Genomic DNA, 25,183 nt, shown 5'->3' on the forward strand with positions numbered 1-25,183 from the left:
CCCAGGGCAGGGGCTTCCTGTAGTCAGCCACTGGTCAGTTTCAGCAGCGGCTGACTTGGGGACGCCTGGGACAGAGCAGCTGGGGTGCTGCTGGGTTGGTCCAGTAGCACCGCCGCTCCTCAGCGCTACTGGATCAACCCAGCAGCACCCAAACTGCTCTGCCCCAGGTGTCCTGATTCAGCCGCTGCTGAATCTGACCAGCAGTGGCTGAATCAGGACGCCTGGGGCAGATCAGCTGGGGTGCTGCCCGGTTGGTCCAGTAGCGCCCAGAGCGGCGCTATGGGACCAACTGGCAGCGCCCCAGCTGCTGTACCACAGGTGTCCGGAGCAAAGCCATGGAGCACAGGGGCAGCGGGACAGCCCAGACGCGCCGTGGCTGTCCTGCTGCCCTCGGGCTCCGTGGCTTTGCTCTGCTTTGTTCCCCGTCCCCCTGGTCTGCAGACCAGGGGGACGGGGAGCAAAGCGGCGGAACACGCGGGCAGCGGACAGCCCAGACGCGTCTGGGCTGTCCGCTGCCCGCGTGCTCCGCGGCTTGGCTCTGCTTTGCCCCCCCGTCCCCCTGGTCTGCAGACCAGGGGGATGGGGAGGGGCAAAGCAGAGCCAAGCCGCGGAGGACGCGGCCAGCTGACAGCTGTCAGCTGACTGCGCGCTCCGCGGCTTGGCTCTGCTTTGCCCCACCCCACCCCCCGTCCCCCTGGTCTGCAGACCGGGGGGGGGGGGGCAAAGCAGAGCCAAGCCTCGGAGCGCGTGGGCAGCGGACAGCCCTGTCCGCTGCCCACGTGTTCCGCCGCTTTGCTTCCTCTCCCTGGTCTGCTGGAGACCAGGGAGAGGAACGGCCCCGTTTGTAACTGCGGATCCGACGTAAGTCGGATCCGCGTAACTCGGGGACTGCCTGTATATTAACTTTTCCTTCTCTTGCTTGTTTGTTCCCATTTTCTTAAATCCTTTTCTTGACATGAACACAACTAGCTCTTGCCAGCCCATTTTTGATAGACCCAACTCTCACCACAGGATGATAACATTTCACTTAAGCAGTTTGTTGCACCTTTTGCTACAAAAATAAAATAGTTCACTGACAGTCTTATTATCCAATTTTTCCAGAACTAGCTTCTTCAATTCTTTATCAGCTTTAGTCAGTTTGTGCAGGAGGAAACACTGTTGTTAGGTGAAATTCACAGTCCCCTCAGTTTGAACTCCTGTGCTGTAGCCATTCTGACTAGGGCTTGAAGCAGTTTGGTGTCCTGTGTCTTTGTCATCTTCTGGTGACAGCAGGCTAACTGTGCATGCACCATCACTAACACACGCAACGCTTCCTGGTATGAGATCACTCTCCCCTTCCATCTGGATTCATAGGGTGCATATACATAGTACCCTAAACTCGAAATAAGATATGCAATTTGCACTATGCAAATTTCATAGCTTATTTTGAGTCTATTTTGAAATAAAGCGCTATTTGAGCCATTCCTTACTCCTGGTAGAATGAGGTTTATAGGGATGGCGAAATAGCTTGTCTGCTATTTTTCAAAATAGCGGACATATTCAGAAGACATGGGATAGCTATTTTGGGATACCTCTAGTATCCTGAAATAGCTTTGCAGTGTAGACATACCCATATAGAGCAAACTGCAACTTCTAACACTGGAAACCCTGATTTTAAAAAAAAGAACAAATAGGTAATGGATCAATGCCAGAATATTTCCAGTCCATTTGTTCTTCAGTCTCTAAGGAAAACGGCTCAACTTTCAAGGATCAGACAAGCTACAGCTATTATAAAAAAGCTGGGCACTGTAGGGTCTTCTGTAAATTATACTATGGAAAGATATGGAGGAAGGGAATGTGTGTACATTCTATATAAGCAGGGCTCAACAAACTATAGAATCTATTCGCCTGTGGCGAATAGATTTCAGCTGTGTGCCCCGTTTACCAGCGGTGCGCACATCCACAACGCGGCTCTTGCACATGCGCAGTGCAGGGCTGGCGAGCGACTTTTGCCGCTGTTTGTCAAGCCCTGTATATAAGGAAGTGCTAATATATTTGTTAGGTTTTGGGTTTTCCGTTATACAATTCAACCTTATGTTTAAAGTTGCTTAGAATTAACATTTGTCTTTTCTATTAACAGGGTTCGATAATATCTCAGTGAGAATAACCTCATGGCTAAAATAAAGGCTTTAAATATGAAACTTCTATTCTTTCCCAAATGCAGAGGTGTTTTTTTTTTTTTAAATATAGGTACCAGGAGGATAGGAGACAGAGTTGTTCCTTGGTGGATTTTTGTATTATACCTTGATGTTGGTACCCATTGAGAGTTGAAGCACTAGATGAGGATTGTTAATGTCTTTAAAAGAGTATTTGTAAATTAGAAACACTGAGGCTGTCTCTACACCGGCAAGTTATTCCAGAAAATCAGCCGCTTTTCCAGAAAAACTTGCCAGCTGTCTACACTGGCTGCTTGAATTTCCGGAAAAGCACCGATAATCTAATGTAAAATCATCAGTGCTTTTCCGGAAAAACTATGCTGCTCCCCTTTGGGCAAAAGTCTTTTTCCGGAAAACTGTTCCGGAAAAGGGCCAGCGTAGACAGCACAGTGGTGTTTTCCGCAAAAAAGCCCCGATTGCGAAAATGACGATCGGGGCTTTGTTGCGGAAAAGCGCGTCTAGATTGGCCACGGACGCTTTTCTGGAAAAAGTGCTTTTCCGGAAAAGCATCCTGCCAATCTCGACGCACTTTTCCAAAAATGCTTTTAATGGAAAACTTTTCCATTAAAAGCATTTCCGGAAAATCATGCCAGTGTAGACATATCCAGAGAGTGGAGGAGTCTAATGGAAATGCTTTAAATCCATATAGTTTAATCCACTCGTTTGAGCTCTAATTTAGAATAAGGCACACCTATTCTGGAGTATGAGTGTCCACACATGAAAAGTAATCGAATATGGCAGGATGTGAATTTAAAGCTGCTTAACTATTCCCCATTAAGTCCATGTGTGGACACACTAATTCCAGCATAAAAGTGCTGCTAATTCAGAATAAACCACTCTTATTCTGGAATAGGAATATTCATACATAGATACATTTAAAAAACAGCAAATGGTCTGGTAGCACTTTATAGATTAACAAGAGATGGTATCATGAGGTTTTGTGGGCACAGCCCACTTCTTCAGATGACTGGAGTTGTGAGCTTAGGATGTGCAGATCCAAACGAAATAGGGGAGAAGGAAAAAAATGGAAGGGTGTGGGAAACAAGGAGCAGAGGGTATAAAAATATAAAAGGGAAAACCAAATAGGTAGAACTGGTAATCTATGAGCACCTAAAGATTGGATAGTTAATCAGGATTAGCTATTAGGGCATAACTTCCCATGTAAAAGTCTAAAGTAGCTTGCAAAGAAAAACTAAGGTAAGGGAACAAAGTCCCTCCTGGAGCAGCTTGAGGGTATGGCCAGGACCCTAGTGGCTGTTGGGAGGACAGATGGGAGGAAGTAGCACCCCTCTGAGGGTGTTTCACACTTCCTCTAAATCTGTGCCTGGTCGGCATTGGCTACAAGTCCCGGGCAACACCTTTCCCAGCTAGAAAATCCTCCAGACTGCTACAAGCAGCTACCACAGATAGGGGGAGAAAGGCAGCGGCGTCGCTGTGCTGCTGACCCGAGCCTCTCCACCACCCCGACCCCCTTGCAAGTGGAGAGAAGTGCCTCGGGAGCCATGGAGGTCAGCCTGGACTCAGGTCAGTGGCCCGGCCTGGGGGCAGGCCGCGTGCGGGGGCAGGGCGAGGGAAGGCGCCCAGGGCCGCTGCGCACATGGAGCGGCCGCGGGGCTAGTGCCTGGCGCCCGTCGGCGAGCGGAGCTCTCGGGGCGGCCGGTGTCTCAGGCGGTGGCGTGGCGGAGGGGAGGGGAAAGCGGCCCGGGCGGGGGGGCTGGGACGATGGCTCAGCTCTTTCTAAATATAAAACTAAAGCGAAGCGAGGGAGGTTGGCCTGGGGGAGGGCGTGAGAGCCGCGCACCCTCCCCCTCCGCGGGAGCTGCCGGCGGGCGCGGCGAGCAGGCGGGCGGGCGCCCCGGGCCAGGCGGCGGCGGAGGGAGAGAGCCGGGCGAGGAGGGGAGGGACCGGGGCTGGGAGCCACCCTGAGCGAAGGGAGCCTCCGGAGCCGCGCGCCCCCGCCCCTCGGCGGCTGGCAACATGGCTGCGGCCGCCTCCGCCGCCCAGGACGAGCTGAGTAAGTGGGGCTGCGCGCGGGGGGGCTCTTGGCCGACAGGACCCCCCCTTCCCCTCCCGCCGCGTGTCCGCGCTGGGGCCGGGCCGGCGCTGCGGCGGGAGCGGGGAAGGGCTGTGAGGGGGGGATGCGGGTTTCCTCGCCCCAGTGTCCGGGCGCTGCGCCCCGGGGCCCCGGCGGGGGGAGCCGCGTTAGGCCGCGGCGGTGCGCAGTCATGGTGCGAAAGGGAAAGCGCGCTCTGAGGGGGCGAGCGCCCGCCCCGCTGTGTGTGTGGGGGGGGGGGGCACGAGCCCCAGCCTGCGGCTCCGGGGGCTGAACAGCCCCGGCACAGGCCGGGCAGCGCCGCAGTGACTCTGCTTTCCTGCCCGCTGGGGCCGGGGAGCGGCCCAGCCGCGGGGCAGGGCGAGGGGAGGGTGGCGCCGGCCTGAGGCTGCGCGCCCCGGCTCTGGAGTGCCCCTCCGCCCGGTGTCCCCGTCCCTGCCAGGGGCCTGGGCCCAGCTTGGGGAGCTGAGAGTTTCTGGGCGTGGGGCCCGCCGCAGGAACTGCTACTGAGGCCGGCTGGGAAATGTAGTCCTCGGTCCCAGGCTGTCAGCTGAGCCTGGCCCAGTGGTTAGAGCAGATCAGCTCTGCCTGCCCTGCTCAGTGATTGCAGGGGGGCGCCAGCTCCTCGCTGGGTGACCTTGGGCAAGCCCCGTCCTGGCCACCTGGACTCCGTTCTCCATCTCTGATCTGTCATTAGTTATTCTCCCTTATCAGGCAATAGCAGTGGTTCTCAAAGTGTGTGTGTGTGTGTGTGGGGGGCGCGCTCAGGAGCCATGGGGGTATTACCTGGGGGATTGTGAGCTGTCAGGCATCACCCCGAACTCTGCTTTGCCACCAGCATTTATGATAGGGCTAAACATTTTTTTAAAAAGTGTTTTTTAGTTTGTAAGGTCTCAGGGGGTAGCCATGTTAATCACTTTAAAAACGGCAAGTAGTTCTGTAGCAGCTTTAGAGACTAACAAATATATCAGGAGTATTTGTGGGGGAAAAACCCCCCGCTTCATCAGATGAGCTCGAGAGGGATAACATAAACCCAGAATTTATAACAGAAGAAAAAGGGGAGGGGAGAGGTAGAACCTGTCAGTTATAGGACCTGGGAAGTCACATTCAGAGGTTTGTTGTGTGAAAGTGGTCAGGAGTACAAAAGTTTGAAAACTGCTGGACTAGAGTATTGTGAAGCTTAATGTTTGTAGAGTCCTTAGAGATGCATGGATCAGAAGTGCTACAGATGTGTAAAGTATTATAAAGTTCTGGTCACTTATATTCTTCTTCAGATTTTCTGCTGAAAGCACACTGTAGATACAGATAAGCCTTCAGTCACTGTATATTTTTTCATTATAAGGAAAAAATATGAAAACTCTCCCCTTCCAGAGCTTGATATGTTTTGTTTGGATTTAAAGTAGAAACGTAATGTAAGAATAAAATATATTGGAAAACACATTTATCCATTTCAGTCTTCTTTTGTGCAAATGATGTTCCTAATCCCGCATTAAGAATTGCATGGCACACTGTGGGCCCATGCAGTTCTCAGTGCTGATGAGGATAGAAGTCAGAATTTGAGTAATGTAGTTGTGTAAGTTTAAAAATACTCATTTGCTGGTCAGAAATCGACACCCAGTTTTGGGTGGTTTTTTAACCTTCACATCTACTGGTGACTCTGGTGCAGTAAGTATAAACCTGTCTCTGAAGAAGTATAAAATGTTAAGGGAATGTTTTCTTGTTGCTGCATCTCCTGAGGTATAACTAGTTTTCAGATGATGTATAACCCAGCTGGGGGAACTATGAGCCTGATGTGTGGGCTGGGGAAAATGGTGTTTTGGACTTGACTTGGTTGTGGAATTGAATTACCACCAGAAACTCAGCAGAAGAAAGAAAGCTATTAAGGATTTTCAAGCTGCAAGCTGTCATATTTAAACCACACGTTGGTGTTTGCTGTGTAACTTTTCTGTGTCCTCTCTTTGGAGAGAACTCTAGTTTCTATAAACTGTTGGGTGAGGGGTATAGACAATGGAACACTAAAATACTAGTGGAGTCCCTACTGTCAATAATTCTGTTTTTTTGTTTTCAAGTCTGACACAAATGTTAACATGCTTACTCAAATGAGAGTTGGGATGAATCATTGTCATGACCATTTTCTGTAGTCTAGAAAAATTATTCCAACTCTATGGTCCCCCATCAGCCATGAAATTCTTCCTCAACAGTCAATGATACATCACTGTTGTTTCCTTTGCTCTCACACTTTGTGAAATTACTCAGGCCTTCTGACCTGAGGGTAGTGGGTATTTTTTTTTTTTTGAAAAGGGATGCTGGTGGTTTTTCTAATGCTACCTCTTATGAATAAATGGAAAAGTTGTGCAGTCAAAGATGAACTTTAACAAGAAACATAAGTAGTACCGGGAGAGGGGAAAACTGGGCAGACTTCTCAGGAAGAAGGATGTGAGAGACTAAAATTAGACATCACATTGTATTTTGTTAGGGATCTGATTGGTAGGATAATGAGCCTCCTGTAAGAGTAACCATGACTTTGTTTTAGACCAGAAATCCAATTTATCCCTGTTTTGTAGATATTTAGCTGTAATAAACTTTGGTCTGTAGAAGCAATCAAATAGATGAGCTGTTACTACCTTTTTTGTTGAGGGGGTGGAAAAAAGTGCTTGCTTAAACTTTTTCCATGAGGATATTCATGATTTGGTAGATGAACAACTTAAACAGTGATTGCTTGAATCCTAATTTAAAATCCATAAATTGGGCCTAGAGCTATGAGTGTTTTGAAACTGGCTCCCCCCCCCCCTCGTGTTGTATCTAGAGACTGGGTAGTAATCTAAAGGGAGACTAAACCTGACACACTGAACATGGAAATCCAAATTTTGACATTTAAGATCTGTATCTAAACTTTTCTCTGATATGGAGGAGTATGATGAAAACATAAAAATACTTCCCAAGAGTGAAAGATCACGCTTTATAAACTTGACTAGTGGTGTGGCCAGGTCCCTAATAGTGCTCTCCTAAAGTAATTCAAGATTGTGGTAGAGCAGTGGTCACCAACCAGCAGATTAGGATCTACTGGTAGATCTTGGAGCCTCTGTCAGGTGATCCTGACTGGTTTGGCCCTGTGGCTATCAAGTGCCTGCACTTCAGCTGTTCCTCTTCCCACTGCCGCACATCTCCTGCCCTTTGCCTTGGAACTGTTTCCCCCAGGAGCCTCCTGCTTGCTGTGCAGGAGAGGGAGAGGAGGGCACTGAAGTAAAGGCGCCCCCGTCTCCCACCTTGTATCCTGTCTCCACAGAGCAGAGTGGGGGCACAACAGGACTAGGGATAGAGCAAGTTTGCTGGCTGCTTTTGGGAGCTGTGCAGAGCTGGGGAAGGGTGAGCCTGCCTTAGCCTCACTACACCAGGAGCCAGCTGAGGTAAGCAGTGCCCAACTGAGGTCCACATCCTGAACCCCAACCCAAGTCATGAACTGCCTCGACCTCAAGCTCCTGCCCTAGCCCTGAGCCCTCATGCATGCGAACACCCTCCCAGAACCTGCAACTTGAACCCTGTCCTACAACCTAACTGCCTGCCCTAAGCTCGGCTGAGAGCCCCTCTCACACTCCAAATTGGGGTTGCCAGATGGCTGAAAGAAAAATATGGACCCCCCCCCAAAAAAACCCCACCAGAAAAATTTTTGTTGAAGGGGGGAAAAAAAGGAGGGGGGTGTACCAAAGTTGTTGAGCCAAAAAAAAAAAAACCCAAACACTCCAAGAACCTGGATCACTGCTAGCAGTTACCAGGTAATCATATAATATTAAAACAAACAAACAAACAAAAAAACCATGCTTCATGGGTGGTGGGGGACCGGCCAGGAAGGGAGTGGTGCTGGCTGGGAAATGGGGGGGGCGTCAACGGGGCTGGCTGGGGGAGATGGGGGGGGGGCCAATGGAAAGCAGGGCTGGTCATTGGGGGGCAGGGTTGGGTGGAACGAGGCTGGCCTTGGGATATCGGGGGAGGGGAGACTGGCCGGAAGGGGGTGGGGCTGGCTGGGAGTAAGGGGGGGCGGGAAGCACAGCTGGGGGGGATTGGGGGCCACGAGGCTGGCCGGGAGGAAGGGGGAGCGGGGAGCAGAGCTGGCGGGCACAGGAAGAGGTACAGCGGTGTTGGCCGGAGGAGACAAGGAAGAGGAATGGGCTGGTGGGAAGCAGAGCTGGGGGGCAGTGCAGGGGGGCTGGCTGGGGAAGATCAGGAAGGGAAGTGGTGGAGAACCGGCCGACTGGGGCGTGGGGGGTGAGCAAATTGGCCAGCGGGAGTGGGACTAACCTGGGCACTTTGTGCCTGTCCTGTGCAGGCTCCCGGCGATGCATGAGTGAGGAGGAGGCTTCCCCTCCTCCTCACACTCAACCAGTGGAGGGCTCCCAGCGGCAATCGCGGCCCCGCTTCCCAGCTGGGACTCCCAGCCACTCCCACGCCCATGCCATCCGGTGCGCAGCCGGAAAAATTAGAAAATACCAGACATTGCACATCTCCGGTATTTTCTGATTTTTTTTTTACCGGACAGAGAGCGCAAATACTGGACTGTCTGGTACAATACCGACACCTGGCAACCCTACTCCAAATCCCTTAACCGAAGACCGGAACTTGCACCTAACCCTCTGCCCCAGCCTGGTGAAAGGATCGGGGAGGGAGGATGGATTGAGCAGGGCCGGGGCGGGGCCTCAGATGAAGGTGCGGCAAGGAGCACGAAGGACGCGATGTGAGGCGAGAGTATTTGGGTTTGAGGTAGATCTTGAATTGCACTTCAATTCAAAAAGTGATCTTGTGCTTAAAAAGGTTGGAGACTGCTGTGGTAGAGCCATAAACAATACTTCTGAATCCCAATCTGCTACTTTAATCACTCTATCAGGGTGGCCAACCAGTTAGTGATTAAGAGCCAAAATAGCTGTGGATAGAATGCAGAGAGCCACGTATTATATGTTTGTTTTTATATACCTATAGATATATATAGTACACAAAATATAGTGATTAAAAATAAAACTACAGGACATTTCAGTTCTGTTGTAGATTATCCAACAGAGAGTTATCTAGTCTGCTGATTGGCTGCTAATGACCAGTTAATGACTTACTGATTGGCTCACATTCAGCACTAGTATACAGATTTAAACATATACAACAGGCAAATGAAAATTAGTAATAGACGACAAATATTAACAGACCATTTACTAAAAACCAATAAAAAAGTCTCTAGTCACAAAAAATTCACAGCCAGCCCATAGATCTTCAGAGAATTTGACAAGGAACAAACATCAAATTTAAAAAAAAGCCTTTGAAAATACAGTAATATTCTCACACTAAAAATAAGCATTCCCGCCATGTATCTTAAATTTAACACTACTGCCCTATTATGTCCTGTGAGTTTTTTTTTAAATTAAATTGAACTGAGAAGTAAATTAGCCCAATCTGAAGTGCCTTTTTCACTCCAGCTTGTTGATCTCTGGTATGGTTTCCTCTCTTTTAAAAGCTATGAAGATTATGGCTTTTTTTATAGTTCTAAAAATTCAGGTCTGTCCCAGACCGCAGATATGAGTGGTTCAAAAACAATAAAGGAGAGACTCATATCTCAGAATAATTGCTTTAGGCTGGCAAACAATATAGCCTTTGAATTTTCTTTAGAGAAACACAGTGTAAACCTGATACATGCTGATTCTTTTTTCACCCTGGAATTTAAATATGACATCTGTGTTGGCTGCCTTATTCTGCATCCATGAAGACTTTTGCTGTGTCTAGACTGCATCCCTTTTCCGTAAAAGGGATGCAGATTAGACACATTGCAATTGCAAATGAAGCGGGGATTTAAATCCCCCTTGCTTCATTTGCATAAACATGGCTGCCGCGTTTTTCCAGCTCGGAGCTTTGCCGGAAAAAAGCGCCAGTCTAGACGCGGATCTTTTGGAAAATAAAGCCTTTTCCAAAAGATCCCTGAGGATCAGGAATAAGGGATCTTTCGGAAAAGGCTTTATTTTCCGAAAGATCCGTGTCTAGACTGGCTTTTTTTTCCGGCAAACCTCTGAGCCGGAAAAAAGTGACAGCCATGTTTATGCAAATGAAGCAGGGGGGATTTAAATCCCCGCTTCATTTGCAATTGCAATGTGTCTAATTTGCATCCCTTTTCTGTATAAGGGATGCAGTCTAGACACAGCCTTTAGTTTAAGGTGCTTCAGTCTCCCCGCTCTAACCCAACGCCCTCCCCCAGAGCCAGGCACCTCCAGCCCCCCCTTCTCTAACCCAATGCACCTCCTCCCACAGAGCCAGGCACCCCCAGTCCCTCCTTCCTTCCCTTCTCCCCCCCTCCCTGCCCCAATGTCTGGGTCTCACTGGAACTGCTACAGCCAAGCACTTCTCTTTCTAAGCTCTGGTGTGTGTGCGCAGAGTGGCCGAGAGCCGTCTGGGCATGTAGCTCTGAATGAGCCATAACCCTAAGAGCCACATTTCTTTGAGCAAAGAGCTGCTTAAGAGCCATGGGTTGGCCACCCCTGCTCTAGATGTACCCAAGTCCTGTTACCAGCTTGTTTTTTTCCATTAAAATTGTCAGAGTTGGACTCCCAAATTGGTTATCTTGCTCCTCCAGTCCAGAGTGGAGCAGAATCAGATGTTTAACTTCTGGAGAAATGGAAGCCTCATTTTGCAGTCTTTTCTTTTAGTTTCACCTCAGCCTTTCCTCCTTCTCCCCCCCCCCCCCCCCCACCATCCTGGAATGAAGTTGACTTCAATGTTGCTCAGTTAGAAGTAAGCTTTGGGGGGGGAAGGGCATGTGGCCTTTTGGAGGAAAATTCCAGGACATGTGCACAATATAACTTTTATAAAACGGTCTTAGTTCAGTAACAGCTGTTTTTAAGCAAGTGTACATCCTTCTAGTTATGCTAACTAGATCAGCTGTGAAGTACATCTGGTTTGACATGTCCTAGCTTTAGTAGTCCCTCATATCTGCCACTTGATATTCTCTCCTTACACAAATACACATCAGAGTTCTGTACAGAGCAGCTGATGTGCTGTTTACAACAGCTATAAATGCACTGGGAGCTAATGCTTTTAGTATAGGAGGAGGGGAGGAGAAACTGGATGCAGAAAAAAATAGCATTTGAACTGAGTGAGAGCTGACTTTTTTTATAAACGGTGAGCTATGCTGCTGAGGTTGAACACTTAGAAGATCTTATTTTCTTGTTTTAATCTAAGTGATAAGAGATGGTTGATAAAACTGCCTTTTCAGAGGTGCAATACATTAAAAGTTTTTAAAATCTTCCCTGCCCCTCACTTTCCAGTGTTTATGGAAAATGACCATATAACAGAAACAGAAGAAAGGCTCAGTAAATCCTCTGATACCTGCTGGATTTTGCCATTGTCTTCAGCGGCTGAAGGATCCAGCTTTGAGGCCGGAGAGATTCCGGGACCCGTAAATATCACAATGTAATGTCTGATTAGAGATGACTGTGGAACATATAGGAGATGAGGTCATAGAATCATAGAGTTAGAAGGGGGACTGTAAGGGATTGTAGTTTAGCAGGATCTGTCTCTAAACCATCCAAGACAGGTGGTTATCCAGCCTCCTTTTGAAAATCTCCAGTGAAGGAGCTTCCATTACTTCCCTAGGCAGTCACTTAAAGTTCACAAAGCAGAGGTTCTGGGCCTTGCCATTAATCTGTCTTTGCTATATACAAATGTCTGTGAATTTTTTTTTTTTTTAAAGCTACTACATATTGTATAAACCCACAAGTATTATCTGAAATTTGTATTACTATCTCTCACCAGGAGAAAGAACATCTTCATCAGTTCTGCAACCAATGTCCTTTCACATCCTTTTATCGTATAGATTGGAAAAGAACCAGAAGGGGTTAGAAATGACATTAGAAATCCTTTCGTTACCATGGAAATGCTGTTACCTACATGTGAAAAAATTATTACAGCCTCTAAAAATATCACATTGCTTTATACACAGATTGACCATGGTGCTGCTGTAAGCAGTGGTTTAAAGATTGATTTTGCTCTTCTACTTTTTAGTGCAGAATGAGCGAATATGAAAGGACTCCTAACATTTGATCAGTAAAATTAGTTCTAAAATTGTCTGAGTCCCCCACCCGATCTTTGTGGTTTGGGTTTACAAACACATTTTCTTAAAACTCTTCCCCCTGCTACCGAAAGACCCTACAATAGCAGGAAAAAAACAAGTGTCGGTCTTGCAAACACATACACACATCAGTAGCTCCATTGAGTTCTGCATGAGCTCCCACCTGCTCTCCCTGCCTCTATATCAGAGGCAGCAGTGTGTGGGGGCAGGTGGTTTTAAGCCAGCTCTCTATGTGCACCAGCTCCTGCATGCTCCTCCACACTGCTGCCTCTGATAGAGAGGCAGCAGCGGGGAGTGACTGCGTGTAACCATGCATGTTAACCAGTGAGCCCAGACTCCTTGGTTAATTGTGTACACGGTTACACTTTCACATCCCTACTTTCTGTATGGGGGGGGGGAAGGGTAGAACAGACTATAAAAAGCCATGTCAGTTGCACACGGTATACAAACTGCAGTGAGAATCGTTTGCACACTTTTTATGGTAATAGTAGGTGGTAAAATCAGCCTAAAAATATTTTAAAATTAATTTAATGGTTCTGATTTTTACTGCTTCAAACCTGTTTTAATCTGTCATGTTACTGTTTTTGTTGTGTTTTTTCAATATATTCTTTGAGTAGCCAGTTGTTATAACTGGAGCACAGTTGGAAAAAGTAAACCAAGTATCTATCTGGGGGCTAACCCCGGTGAAGTGTGTCTGGTCTGCAGGCCACTTATTGCTTACCCCTGCCCTGTTCAGCCAGGAAGGCCTTTGGAAATGCCACAGGAAGTGGTGTGGGCCAGGAAACTGCTTCCCACAGGTTCTGTTGGCTAGGAATGGCAAATTGTGACCAGTGGGAGCTGTGAGCAGTCGTACCTGTGGACATGCCGGTAAAAAAATGCTGATGGCCTGTCAATGGTTAACTCTGGTGAACTGTGTCTGGCACCAGGGGCTGCTTATTGCTCAGCCCTTGAATGTTTAAAAAATCACTTCAGATCTGCAGGTACAGTGTTTGTACTTTAACATCCGTGATGCCTGTTGACTGATTCCCTCCATTCCTTGTCTATCCATCCAAAACTCCTTGATTTCCATGGGAGCTTTTGGTTCCTAAGGACTACAGGGTTAAACCTCTGTGATAGGAGGGCCTCTCCCTTTCCCAAATCTGAGCAGCCCATGCCCCAACCCATCAAAGGCGTCCTCTTGAAGGGCATAACCAAAGTTCAAACCTTTTCCCTTGTTGGGTGTTTCAAGCAGAAGAGTACTTCCTTCTTACTTGACATTGGTCTGTGTTAGACCCCTTTTTGCTGCTGCTTCCTCTGATGTGTAGTAGCAGGGCTTGATAGGTTGTCACGACTAACTGCATGGGGACCTTAACTCTTTTTCCTGGTATGGATGGCAGTAACACTGCAACATGGTTATGTCAGTGATAGGACCTTCAAAGTCTTTTGCATTATAATTTGTCAAAATATCATGCCCATTTAATTCCTGTTGTTGGTGACAACCTCACTGGAAAACTGGGTTAACAAACATTAACAAATAATAGCAAATCCAAGTAGTTTGCTCAGCTTCATAAATGTTTTTCTGGGAGACTAAGTGACTCAGTGGATAGGTTCTATGCTCCGTTACCATTCCTTGGCTTGCTGGATCTAATTCATATCGGGTTACATTATAAGCTCTATGTGCCGGGACCATCTGTTTGGGCACTCTGTAGCATAAGATGGTCATGGTTCGTAAGTGTTCCTAGACACTACAGCAATAAAAATAATAATAGACCAAAAGTTGTTGCCATTCTGTGGCTGTTTGGTGGTCTTTTTATGGTTTTTGTCCAGAGTCCAGCAGAAAGATGTCTGTATCTCAGAAATGACAACCACAATTGATACTTTGGTTGGCAGTCAAAACAGCGAGGCCAAAGGGTTGCTAGCTGTAGAGACTGAAGTATTGAAGGAGATGCCCCATAAGCGGGGCAATGTGTGGTAGCTTGTACAGCTTCTATCCATGCTGAACCTATCTGTGGCTATTTGATGGGTCCAGTCTTGAAAGGTGATGGATCGATGGCTTTCAGCAACAGAAACTGCATACCATTTTAAAAATAGCTCATGCTTTGATTGAATATGTTCAATCCTTACCATACTTTCAGCTAACTCCAAATTAACTCTTTTTTTTTTTTTTTAAACTACAGATCAGCTTGAACGTGTATTCTTACGTCTTGGCCATGCAGAAACAGATGAGCAGTTGCAGAACATTATATCCAAATTCCTACCCCCAGTCCTGCTCAAACTGTCCAGTACGCAGGAAGGAGTGCGTAAAAAGGTAAGGGTGCCATTACCATAGAATTTACAGTTACTGGTCACTGGAGATGTAGTCAACCATGATGTACCTATTGTTTGATGTTACTGGCTGCTTTCCATAAGGGAAAATATTCTATGAAGTGTTAATGTGATGTGTAGAGTCATTCCTGTTTCCTATTAGACCTGCAGTCTTTGTTATCATTCACTTAACTGGTTGTATCACACACAGTTCATGGCAACTTCACCTGAATTTTCCCCCGCCCCTGTTCATGGTCCAGAAAGGACACCCTCTCATAGGCTCCTAGCTCTTCAGCTGTCACTTCTCTTGGGCAGAGAACCTGATCTCTCCTGTCCTGACTGGGTTTTTTTCCAGGTTGCACCACACCCTACCTTACACAGGGAGTTCCTCAGCAAGCCAGATGGTCTGCGCCTGCACTTTGCTTTCTCCTTGGAGACTATAAACAGTGTATTTGCCCCCAGTTATACCACACAACTCTTTCAAAGCAAGCATATTCTTCGGATGAAAGCAATACAAAAACCAAAAGAAGCTACACACATGCTAATAAACTTACTGCAAACCACCCCCAACTCCAGCAAGGGCTCTGGCAAGAGAAAGTCCTTCAGACCCCACCATGCAATTTTTCTGTGGTTACAAATTCCTAACCACTTGTAGCTCATAATGGGTCCCCCCCAAAGTATCTATCTGTATAAAATCACTCCTTTCTATGCCTACCATATTTCATTCTTGCCTTACCACATTGAGTATTATAGTCCTTTGATCATCAAGGCCCCCAGTAATAATACACTTTGCATTTCATACAATACACTCCAAAGATACTTAAATTTAATTCAGTAAGATTCCCCCAAAGAGATGGCAGGAAACTTCCACATCATTTACAGGTTATACTAGTAATCTTGGGATAGCAACTGAGGGGTGGGATATTACTGAGATTCAAAAAGTTGGTTTTTCTGTTTTGTTTGTTTTGTTTTTGGAATCTGCTCCTTCCCTCCTACCCTCACTGTGTTAAATCTTGTACAAGTGAGGAAACTATTGTGCCAATATGGTCAGAGTTTTCTAAAAAGCCTAACAGCTACATTCAGGGCCAGATTTTTAAGAGTTGTGCTCCAACTTAAGCACCAAAATCTGCTCTCCATTGTGAGTGCTGAACATTTGAAAATCTGGTACTAGAAGTATATTGTTGTCAACATGCTGAAGAACAAAGATTTTACATAGTAGGGTGTGTAGTGTCATATAGGAGTACCTGAAATGGGTATAATGTTGAGAGAGAGAGAGAGAGAGAGAGAGCATCCAGCCAGCCAATGAAGTTCCTTAGTGTCTGGGTATGTGAGGTGTTTTCTTCTTTCTGATGAATCTAGTTAATAAATTTCAGTATGAGTTAAAAATATGCATGTCATTTTAAAAGGTTTCTTCATTGTTACATCAGATTGTATGTGGATTTAACATTACATTTTAAACCAGAATTATTATTCACTTTACTTTCCTGTTTAGACCAAAGTTGGATATTTTCCCTGCAAAAAGATATCATGAACATAACCAATCATTTTCCTGTGCTGTCAAGTGTTTATAAGGTCAGCTCTCTCAAGGGAAATACAGAATCCTGAATTTTGCTCTTGACAGATGAGAAAAGGGAGGGATTGATTCCTCTAGTATTTTGTTTTGAAAATTAATTTAAATCTTGACTTCACGATTATTCTGTTAGCTTTTTAATTATGTTTATGGTTCTAATCTTAAATATATACTACCATTTATTCTAAATTAAATGTTTAACAGTCATCAAAGGTGATTTTAAAAAACCTGATCCCTCATAAACCTCAGCAAAGATCTAATACGTACTATGCATTTGTGCAGAGAATTGTTCAACACAAGCTCTACTTTTGATTCATTATTATCTTAAAACCTTGCTTTTCAATTTGCTGCTCACTTTAGTCTCACTTCATAACTACCACAAAAGACTGAAAAATATGGCATGTTTTCAGACACTTGACAGCTTTTTAAAATCTGCCTAATGGTCTGTGCTAACATTGGCTCTACTCCAGCGAAGAATATCCCTCCCTGTTTAAGTCTGTCCCTATTTAGCAAAGCGCTTAAATGCACTTGAAGTCAATGGGAACTAAGCACAAGCTTAACTTTAAGCACATACTTAAATGCTTGCTGAATTGTGACAAAGACCAATAAGCGAGATGCATTATGCTGGCATCTTCCTATTTCTGATTTCATTCCAGTGGCAAAAACCTGCAATGTAGATGTAGTTTTGGATCTATCAGTGCTTGTGGCAGCATAGCCTAGTCTCATTTGGGAATAAGTTCTATCAGCAACATAAGACATATTTTATACTGGGAAAATTGTATCGGTACTAAGACTTTTATTGACATGACATAATGTTAGCCACCCCCCCCCCTAAAAAAAAAGGGGGGGGGAGTGGGAAATTGAAGCTGACCGCTTAGCTTGAAACTCTTATATGCCTTCTTAACTAACTTACTCAGAAAATCAAATACCTCCTCATTCCAACCCAGACCCATCTGATTCAGACTGGCTTTCTCAGCTGCAATCCTGAATGGCTTGACCTGGTGTCACAAATGGTCATCGCATATGGAAGTTCTCTTGCCACAATGACAATCTGTTATATTTCGTTCTCCCGCATAATGTGTTTTGGGTGTAATTCCTCCCGCCACCTCTTATTGTGAAATAACAATAAGAGATTGTTGCAGATAAAGTGCCCACAATTAACTGTTTTGAGGCTTCTTACATGTCATCTTTGTTGGGGTGTTTAGTTGACCGGGCAGCAGTTCATGGACTCCTTTATGACACCTCAGTTCCATGTTATTGTTCACCTGTTTATGGAAGCTTTTTATGCAACTGTTGGATCCTTCATTCAGTGAGCTTGGAGAGGGAACTATATTTTGATCCACAAATGAAAAGCTAAGTTACATCAAAATCAACAGCATGAATTGCACCTAGACATAAACTGAAATGCTAATTGCCCTTCGCTCCAGCTGAAATCTGTCAGTCTTTGGGGATCTCAGCTACCCAGTGCAGTCTCTAGACTCTAGAGCAGGGGTGGCCAACCCGTAGCTCTTGAGCTGCATGCAGTTCTTTGCTTAAAGAAATGCGGCTTTTGCTAGTTCTGAGCTGTGCCCCAGTGCCTGCTCACGGCTGGTCACTCTGCGCACGCGCCCCAGTGCCTGGAGGGAGAAGCGCATGGCAGCGGCGGCTTCGGAACCCAGGCATGGGTTAGAATGGGGGAGACTGGGGGTGCCTGGCTCTGGGGGAGGCGGACGGCATTGGGTTGGAGTGGGGGGAAGGGGAGGAGGGGCTGAAGCACTTAAACTCAAAGTCTTCATGGATGCAGAATAAGGCAGCCAGCACAAATGTCATATTCTTTTTTTGCCCTGGAATTTAAATATCAGCATGTATCAGGTTTACACTGTGTTTCTCTAAAGAATATTCAAAGGCTATATTGTTTGCCAGCTTGAAGCAATTATTCTGAGATATGAGTCTCTCCCTTATTGTTTTTGAACCTCTCACATTTGCAGTCTGGGACAGACCTGCATTTTTAGAACTATAAAAAAGTCATAATCGTCATAAGTTTAAAAAAAAAAAAAAAAAACCAATACCAGAGATCAACAAGCTGGAGTGAAAAAGGCACTTCAGATTGTGCTAATTTACATCTCAGTTCAGTTTAATTTAAAAAAACTCACAGGACATAATAGGACTGTAGTGTTAAATTTAAAATACATGGTAGGGATGCTTATTTTTAGTGAGAATATTTAGTGAGTATTTTTAAAGGTGTGGGTTTTTTTTTTTTTTATTATTTTTTTAAATTTGATGTTTGTTCCTAGTCAAGTTCTCTGAAGATCTATGGACTGGCCGTGAATTTTTTAAGTGACCTAGAGACTCTTATTGTGGTTGTGGGTTGTTTTTTTGTCCAAAATGTCCTGTAATATCATTTTTATCACTACATTTTGTGTTTATCTATCTAAAAATAAATATATAATGCGTGGCTCTTTGCACTCTATCCACAGCTATTTTGGCTGTCCTTTACCATCTCAGCCGGGAGAGGCGACATCTTCTGTTACCTCAGTTAGCAACTCGGATAACTTGTTACAATCTCTGCTGTTCCTGGAGCTGCAGCGAATGCTTTTTCTCCCATCTAGATGGTCATGAAAAAGTTACAACGCTTTTGTTTTTCATGTGGTGCTCAGCCTGGTTACCTAGGCCTTTGTTACTACAAAGGGGATTATTGCAACATGCTATATTTGAGGCTGCTTCTGAAGATGTAACAGATGTTTCAGAAAGTAGTTCTCTGCCTATAGGCTTTCCATGAGAAATACTAATACAGGGTGGATCTCCAAAAACCGGGACTCCCTCATCCGGCAACATCCATGGTCCTGGCTGGGAGCCCCAGTAGCAAGAGGACTGGTGGCTCGGAGTTGCTGGGGCTGGAACCGACGCTCTGGTAGCACAGCCGGGGGCAGCATCAGCCCCAGTAGCAAGGCTGGGGTCAGGGCCAGGGATGAGTCAGCCCTGGTAGCGGTGCCAGGGACATGGCAGCCCAGGCTGCTAGGGTTACAGAAGCCCGCAGGGGGCGGGGGAGGTGCAAAGTCCAGCAGCAGGGAGGGGAGGTGGGCTGGTAGGAGGAGACCTCCCCTGATCTGGCAAATTCCCTCTTTTGGAACCGGTCAGGTCCCAAGGATGCCAAACAAGAGAGGCCCAACCTGTACCTCTATGCTTTAGAACAGGGATGGCCGACCGGTTAGAGCCAAAGAGCTCTGTTTCCAGTTGTTTCCCTCTAGCCTGCCTGTGCTCTCCAGGCTGAGGGTCAGCTAGCATACTCTCATCCAAAGCCCATTCTCAACGAGGCATCAGGAAAGCTGATAGTGCACGGCAGTGTTTCTCAACCAGTAGTACGAGTACCCTTAGGGGTACTTGAGAGAAGTCTGGGGGTACATCAACACAACTGAAATTTGGAGAAAATTACATTTCTGTTTTAAGTTTTACAGCACTTTATTATTTTTGTACTTTTTACACTGGGAATACTTAACTTCTGTTTTAAAAAGGGGTACTTTATAAAAGGTTGAGAAGCACTGGTGTATGGTGTGTAGGCTGTGCCCAGCTGCTGCAGCAGCAGAGTTAACTGTGTGCAGCATGGAGTTGTAGACTGTTGGACCCAGAGGAAGCACATGGTATACAAATGTTCTAGCTCAGTTTAATTACTGTCTCATTTAACGTGTACCCTGTGTCTTTTCTCAGACTGATTTAGCACCTGCCACAGGAGCTAGATTATTGGTACTAAAATCGTCCTCTGACCACAGGGTACAGCACTGAGGGCAACATTGCCACCTTCCCCACATCACTCTGCTGGCATTCCTCCATCTTGACCTACAGCAGCCAACTCTATATGGAGAGAAGTTCACTGTCCATAATCACTTCTTCTTTGGCATCTCTGCCAGTGTTGCTAACGAGGGCAGCACTTGTGGTAGATGGGGTTGGGATGTGCATGACAGTCCTCCAGAAAATGACTGGAGACCCCCAACATATTTCACCCGGGCCAATGGATAATACAATAATGATGGCAGACATCTTCTCAAAGATTGGGGAACGAAGTCATGCAGAGCTCTTTAGCTGTTCCGTGGTTAACGGGCCATATTTTATTCTGGGAACTTATTGAACCCTAACCTGAGGTTCATAGTTTTTTCTCCCTCTCAGGTTATGGAGCTGCTAGTTCACCTGAACAAACGCATCAAGAGTCGTCCAAAAATCCAACTCCCAGTAGAGACTTTACTAGTCCAATACCAAGATCCTGCTGCAGTTTCCTTTGTCACTGTAAGTACTGTTCTTTCAAGAACATTACCCGATCACTTGTATAAAGATGAGCTCTTTCTATTCTTTAGAGGTTCCTTGTGGTATTTAACTCTATCAGTTCCCTTCAGAAGCATATTATTGTGATAAGAGAGATGCTTTAAAGTGACTTAAAAGAAAAACTGTATGCCATCAGTGTGGTGAAATGAATAGTTTTATGAAACCAACAAATTACTCGATTTCTTCTCCAACTTATACCAGTGCTTGAAATTGACAGATTTATTGTTTGTATTAGTTGCACCTAGAGGCCCCATTGTGCTATGTAGTGAACTAGCACCTACTGAGTGTGTTCCTGCCCTGAAGAAGTTCCAGGTTAGGTCCCTGATCTTACAGTTATATAAGCAAGTGATTGTCTTTACACACGAGTAGTACGTGGAAGTTATTTTAGAATCAGGGCCTTAATAGATGAGACACAAAGCAGGAGAGAGAGAATAATTTCCCTATTTTTTCAGAGGCGAAACTTTATCAGATTTATTAATTCAGTGTCTTTTTAAAGACCAAACGCTACTAATCACTTTGTAAAACTAGTGAAGACAATTCTTAGCTGAGTTATAGTGTGTGCATTTCAAATACCCATACTAGTTTAATGCAAAAGACTGCAGAAATTATACATTAGAAAGCACAGGAGAAGACCTCATCATTCTGCTGCTAACCTAGGCATATTCTTAATGGAAAATATCACTGTGGGAGCAGAGCTGGAAATGTTTAGACTGTTCTATTGTTGTTAAGTCAAATTCACTTCCACTGGAGAGCTGGAAGCAACTGGTTGGCCAAAAGCAAGAGCAACGGGAGAAATTGCACATTAGATTTCTCTGGGAGGAGGCCAAGGATTTACAAGATGTTCATATTCTGTAGAACACTGAAAAACATCTTGTTTGAAGGTAAACTTGAAAAGCAGCTCTGTGTACCACCATTGTGTTTTTTTTTTATGGCAAAAACGTTATAACAGTCCTATACTTAAGTAAAATAATGTGTTCTTCTTCGAGTGTTGTCCCCGTGGGTGCTCCACTGTTGGTGTTGGCCTTGTCCCGACACCACCGATTGGAGACTTTGAGAGCAGTGATCGGGTGGGCTGCGCATGTGCTCACCATCCATCTGAATGGGCACTGTTACACAGTCACCAAGTGTGGAGCACCCACAGGAACGTCACTTGAAGAAGAAAGAGAAGTTACTCACTTTGTGCAGTAACTATCGTTTTTTGAGATGTGTCCCCCAGTGGGTCTTTCACGACCCACCCTCCTCCCCCTTCTTGGGGCAATAATAGCAGCCCGCAAGGGAGTCAAAGAAGAAACAGAGGAAAAGTGGGCTATGCGCGCTACTTCAAAGGCAGGAGTGTCCCACCCCACCCGATCTCTGCTCTGAAAGTCTCTGATCTGTGGTGCCGGGATGAGCCCAACTCCAACTGTGGCACACTCACAGGGGGACACATCGTGCAGTAACGATTGTTCTTTGAGAAGTGAGTAACTTCTCTTTTCTCAGAGTGTTGTCAGTTTTGTGATGGTTTAATAAATACCCTGTCTACAAAGAAACCTAATATAGCTTACCTCTGCATTGTGTTGGTCTATTTCACGGTGCTGCTTTCCTTTCTGTTGTGATCACTGCTTATATTTCGTTACTGAAAAATTGCACTAAATACAACAGAAGTCATCTCAGAATAGAATGGACTGTGCACTAACTTCATACAATGGTGTGATATTTAAAAAAAGTCAGTCAGGTCAGTCAGGGTCATGTGTGCATGAGAAGAGCTTTAACCTTTTTAGAAGATGAGAGTAAATGAGGGTCCGTGTTTAACTTAATCCAGCTGGAGTAACATGGGTAGTTAATGGTTGATGCATATAGCAAATCCTTAAAATATTTATCAGACATCTGGACTTAATTTTCAGCCACACTTTGTCTTTAAAAAATTACTTGGATCAATGTATCTTCATAGAGGGCTCAAAATTCCTGCTCGTGCAAACAGAATCCTTATTTAACCATAGTACAGATATATTGTTCCCACATTATCCTGCCATTATGATTAAGTTTTGGCTTTGAGCCACCACCACCTGGTGGCACTAGAGAGTAGTAAAATCTCCTTGGGTCTTTAGTCTGTAGTTGTTGGGTTAAGACTGCAAACTCTAGTGGTAGTTCATGTGATATGAGCACTTAGACACAGGGAATTAGATTGACCCCCTTTTCCCCTCCTTTCAACCAGATCATTGAACCTACAGCAGGTAACCATTCTACATGACTAGAGACCTGAGCTGGATTTGAGCTCTTGAGCAGTGCAAGGGATTCCTCTTCCGTGATCGATCGCTTGTGTTGTCCCATCCCACAGCTCTTATTTTTAACTTTACTTGCAGCTTTTAACAAGGAGGATTTAGAAATGGTTTCAAAGAGTCTCCTGCATAAGTTGCAGAATTCCATGGTTACCAATAGTTCAGGATCTTTCCAGAAAAGGGGACCTGAGAAAGTGAGAAGCATTCTTCTACGTGCCTGTTATGGGGTGCACTCCCTGCAGCTGGCGCCTCCCCTTGTTTGCTCTGGAGATTAGCTCTAGCTAGGCATTTCACCAGTGGTGGGCAGTAAGTGGCCTGCTGGCCAGATGCAGTTCCAGTGGTCCACCAGATGCTCTGTTTACCCTGAGTGTCTGCAGGTGTGGCTGCTTGCAGCTTCTGTTGGCTGCGGGTCACAGTTCCCGGACAAGGGGAGCTGTGGGAAGTGGTGGCTCATGCACACTGCTTCCTGTAGTTCCCATTGGCTGGAAACAGTGGATTGCAGCCAATGGGATCTGCAAATACCTAAGCATCCAAAGGTAAGGCCAAGGGAGTGACTGTGCACTACCCTCTGTATTCCTGAATGCAACTCCCTTTACCCAAGAAGTAACTGCAGCCTACTTTCTTGCAACCCCCTTCTGTTGCCAGCTATGTGGCTTTATAGAACACTTCTGTTCCTGTCCAGCTGAGCTTCATGTGTGATTAATCAGTCCCTGCTTCCTTGCTCCTCCTTCAACTTTCATCTATGGGTTAATTGGGCCTAATTTACCCATTCAGTCCCATTGTGGGGAGAGTACGCTCCATCTCGGTGCCTTACTGGGGAATCAGAAGCGCTGACTAGATGCTGAACCTGCCAGTGTAAAACTTTCATTTAATCATCATGAGCCTTAGAAATAATTGCTTGGTCTTTCAGACCCTAAGTTGTTGCATACAATGTCAGAAATGTGCCATATAAGGCTACTTTAACAAAATTGATTTTTCTTTTGCATTGATGCTATGTGTGTACATATTTTTCTTTTATCCTCGCAGAATTTTACTATAATTTATGTTAAGATGGGTTACCCTCGTTTGCCTGTGGAAAAACAATGTGAATTGGCGCCTACCCTCCTCACTGCAATGGAAGGGAAACCTCAACCACAGCAAGACAGGTATCTATGCTTGGAATAAAAGAAGCTTATATCATTAGAATTAAAGGCACTTTTTCTTGGTGATCATTTGATTACCTAGAAAGATTTGCATCTTGGATAACAAATTCAGAAATCCAACTTTACTTCCTGGCCATTAGTTAGCATAAAGGACGCATCCCGGCAGGGATTGTCTTGTGCTGGGCATTATATAAATTCAGCATACACTAGGCCAGTGGTTCTCAAACTTTTCAGCATCACGCCCCCTTTTTGATTTTTGAGATCCTCACGCCTCCCTGCCCCATAGCAGCAAAACTTGTTGAGCAAAAAAAAAAGGAAGTGACTGGAGCTGAAAAACAAACAGCAGCAAAACTTAGGGGAGGGGAATTAAAGGGGGGGGAAGGGATCTGGGTTCACCTCTCACGCACGCACCCCCTCCCCACCTTGGAATTTTGGCACACCCCTCAGTTTGGGAACCCATGCACTAGGCACTCAGTGTGTGGGATTCCGGGGTGATACTGTAGCTCATGTACATCTGAACTTTCAAAAGCAGCTCATGATTTGGGATGACCAACTTGACACCTTTCAGAGAGTGTTAAGCACTGGCCCCCTGAGGACTAGGCCCTTTTAAAGTGTCTTCAGTTGGGCACCCAAAAACTGAAACATTCAAACTCATGTCACATCTGGAAATATATACCCTAATAAGTAAGATACAATTACAGGCTAGGTGTAGGAGCTGCTGCATGCCAAGCGCATCTGGCAGTGTAAAGGGCCCTAAAATGACCGTAAATGACATCTTCGCTCACTTGGATGATGCCTTTATGCTTCCAGAGTGGAACAAAGTAGTTTAATTTTAAACAAGAATTTGGGTAAAATCTTGGCCTTATTAAATTCAGTGGCAAAACTTCATTTAACTACAGTGGAGACAAGATTTCAGCATAGCATGTGAGCAACGTGTTGGGTGCTGCATCCTTTTGGAAATCTCTGTACGTGTATAGTGAGCAGATCTTGCGTATAGACTGTTCCTAACTCTCTGCCTGACCCCCTGAGCTAATCTTCCTTTACTCTAGTTAATGTCAATGGGACTTTGAGGATGCTCAGCCCTCAAGTTTTGAATGAAAGGTGTAGTGTTCTCAGAGTTGCTCGTTGGTTGCAATTTTTGAAGCTAGATTTCCTGTGTGAATTCACATAAGTTCAACATAACGATGTTTTTTTAAAATGTGGACATGGAAAATTCTTATCCTTGGTTGTGGGTGTTTGGTGGGGTTTTTTTGTTTGTTTAAACACAAACCCTGAAACTTGCTCCTTGTTTCCC

General features: G+C 45.5%; 1 protein-coding gene across 4 annotated transcripts in view; it reads left to right on the forward strand.

Annotated features, from left to right (window-relative positions):
* The first annotated feature begins 2,756 nt into the window (after positions 1-2,756).
* The window catches only part of ECPAS (Ecm29 proteasome adaptor and scaffold), an 84,182-nt gene continuing 61,755 nt past the window's right edge, over positions 2,757-25,183 (forward strand). The window contains exons 1-5 of one of the 4 annotated variants that reach the window (XM_075931431.1): positions 3,961-4,209; positions 7,535-7,655; positions 14,500-14,630; positions 20,320-20,453; positions 23,774-23,892. In XM_075931431.1, coding sequence (XP_075787546.1) covers positions 20,340-20,453; positions 23,774-23,892 — 233 coding nt within the window. In that variant the 5' untranslated portion in view covers positions 3,961-4,209; positions 7,535-7,655; positions 14,500-14,630; positions 20,320-20,339. Of the gene's footprint in view, positions 3,720-3,960; positions 4,210-7,534; positions 7,656-14,499; positions 14,631-20,319; positions 20,454-23,773; positions 23,893-25,183 lie in introns of those variants that run through there. The other 3 variants (XM_075931430.1, XM_006118851.4, XM_075931429.1) reach the window with 3 other exon arrangements.

This window comes from Pelodiscus sinensis, chromosome 6 (genome assembly GCF_049634645.1).
Source record: "Pelodiscus sinensis isolate JC-2024 chromosome 6, ASM4963464v1, whole genome shotgun sequence".
Classification (NCBI taxonomy): Eukaryota; Metazoa; Chordata; order Testudines; family Trionychidae; genus Pelodiscus; species Pelodiscus sinensis.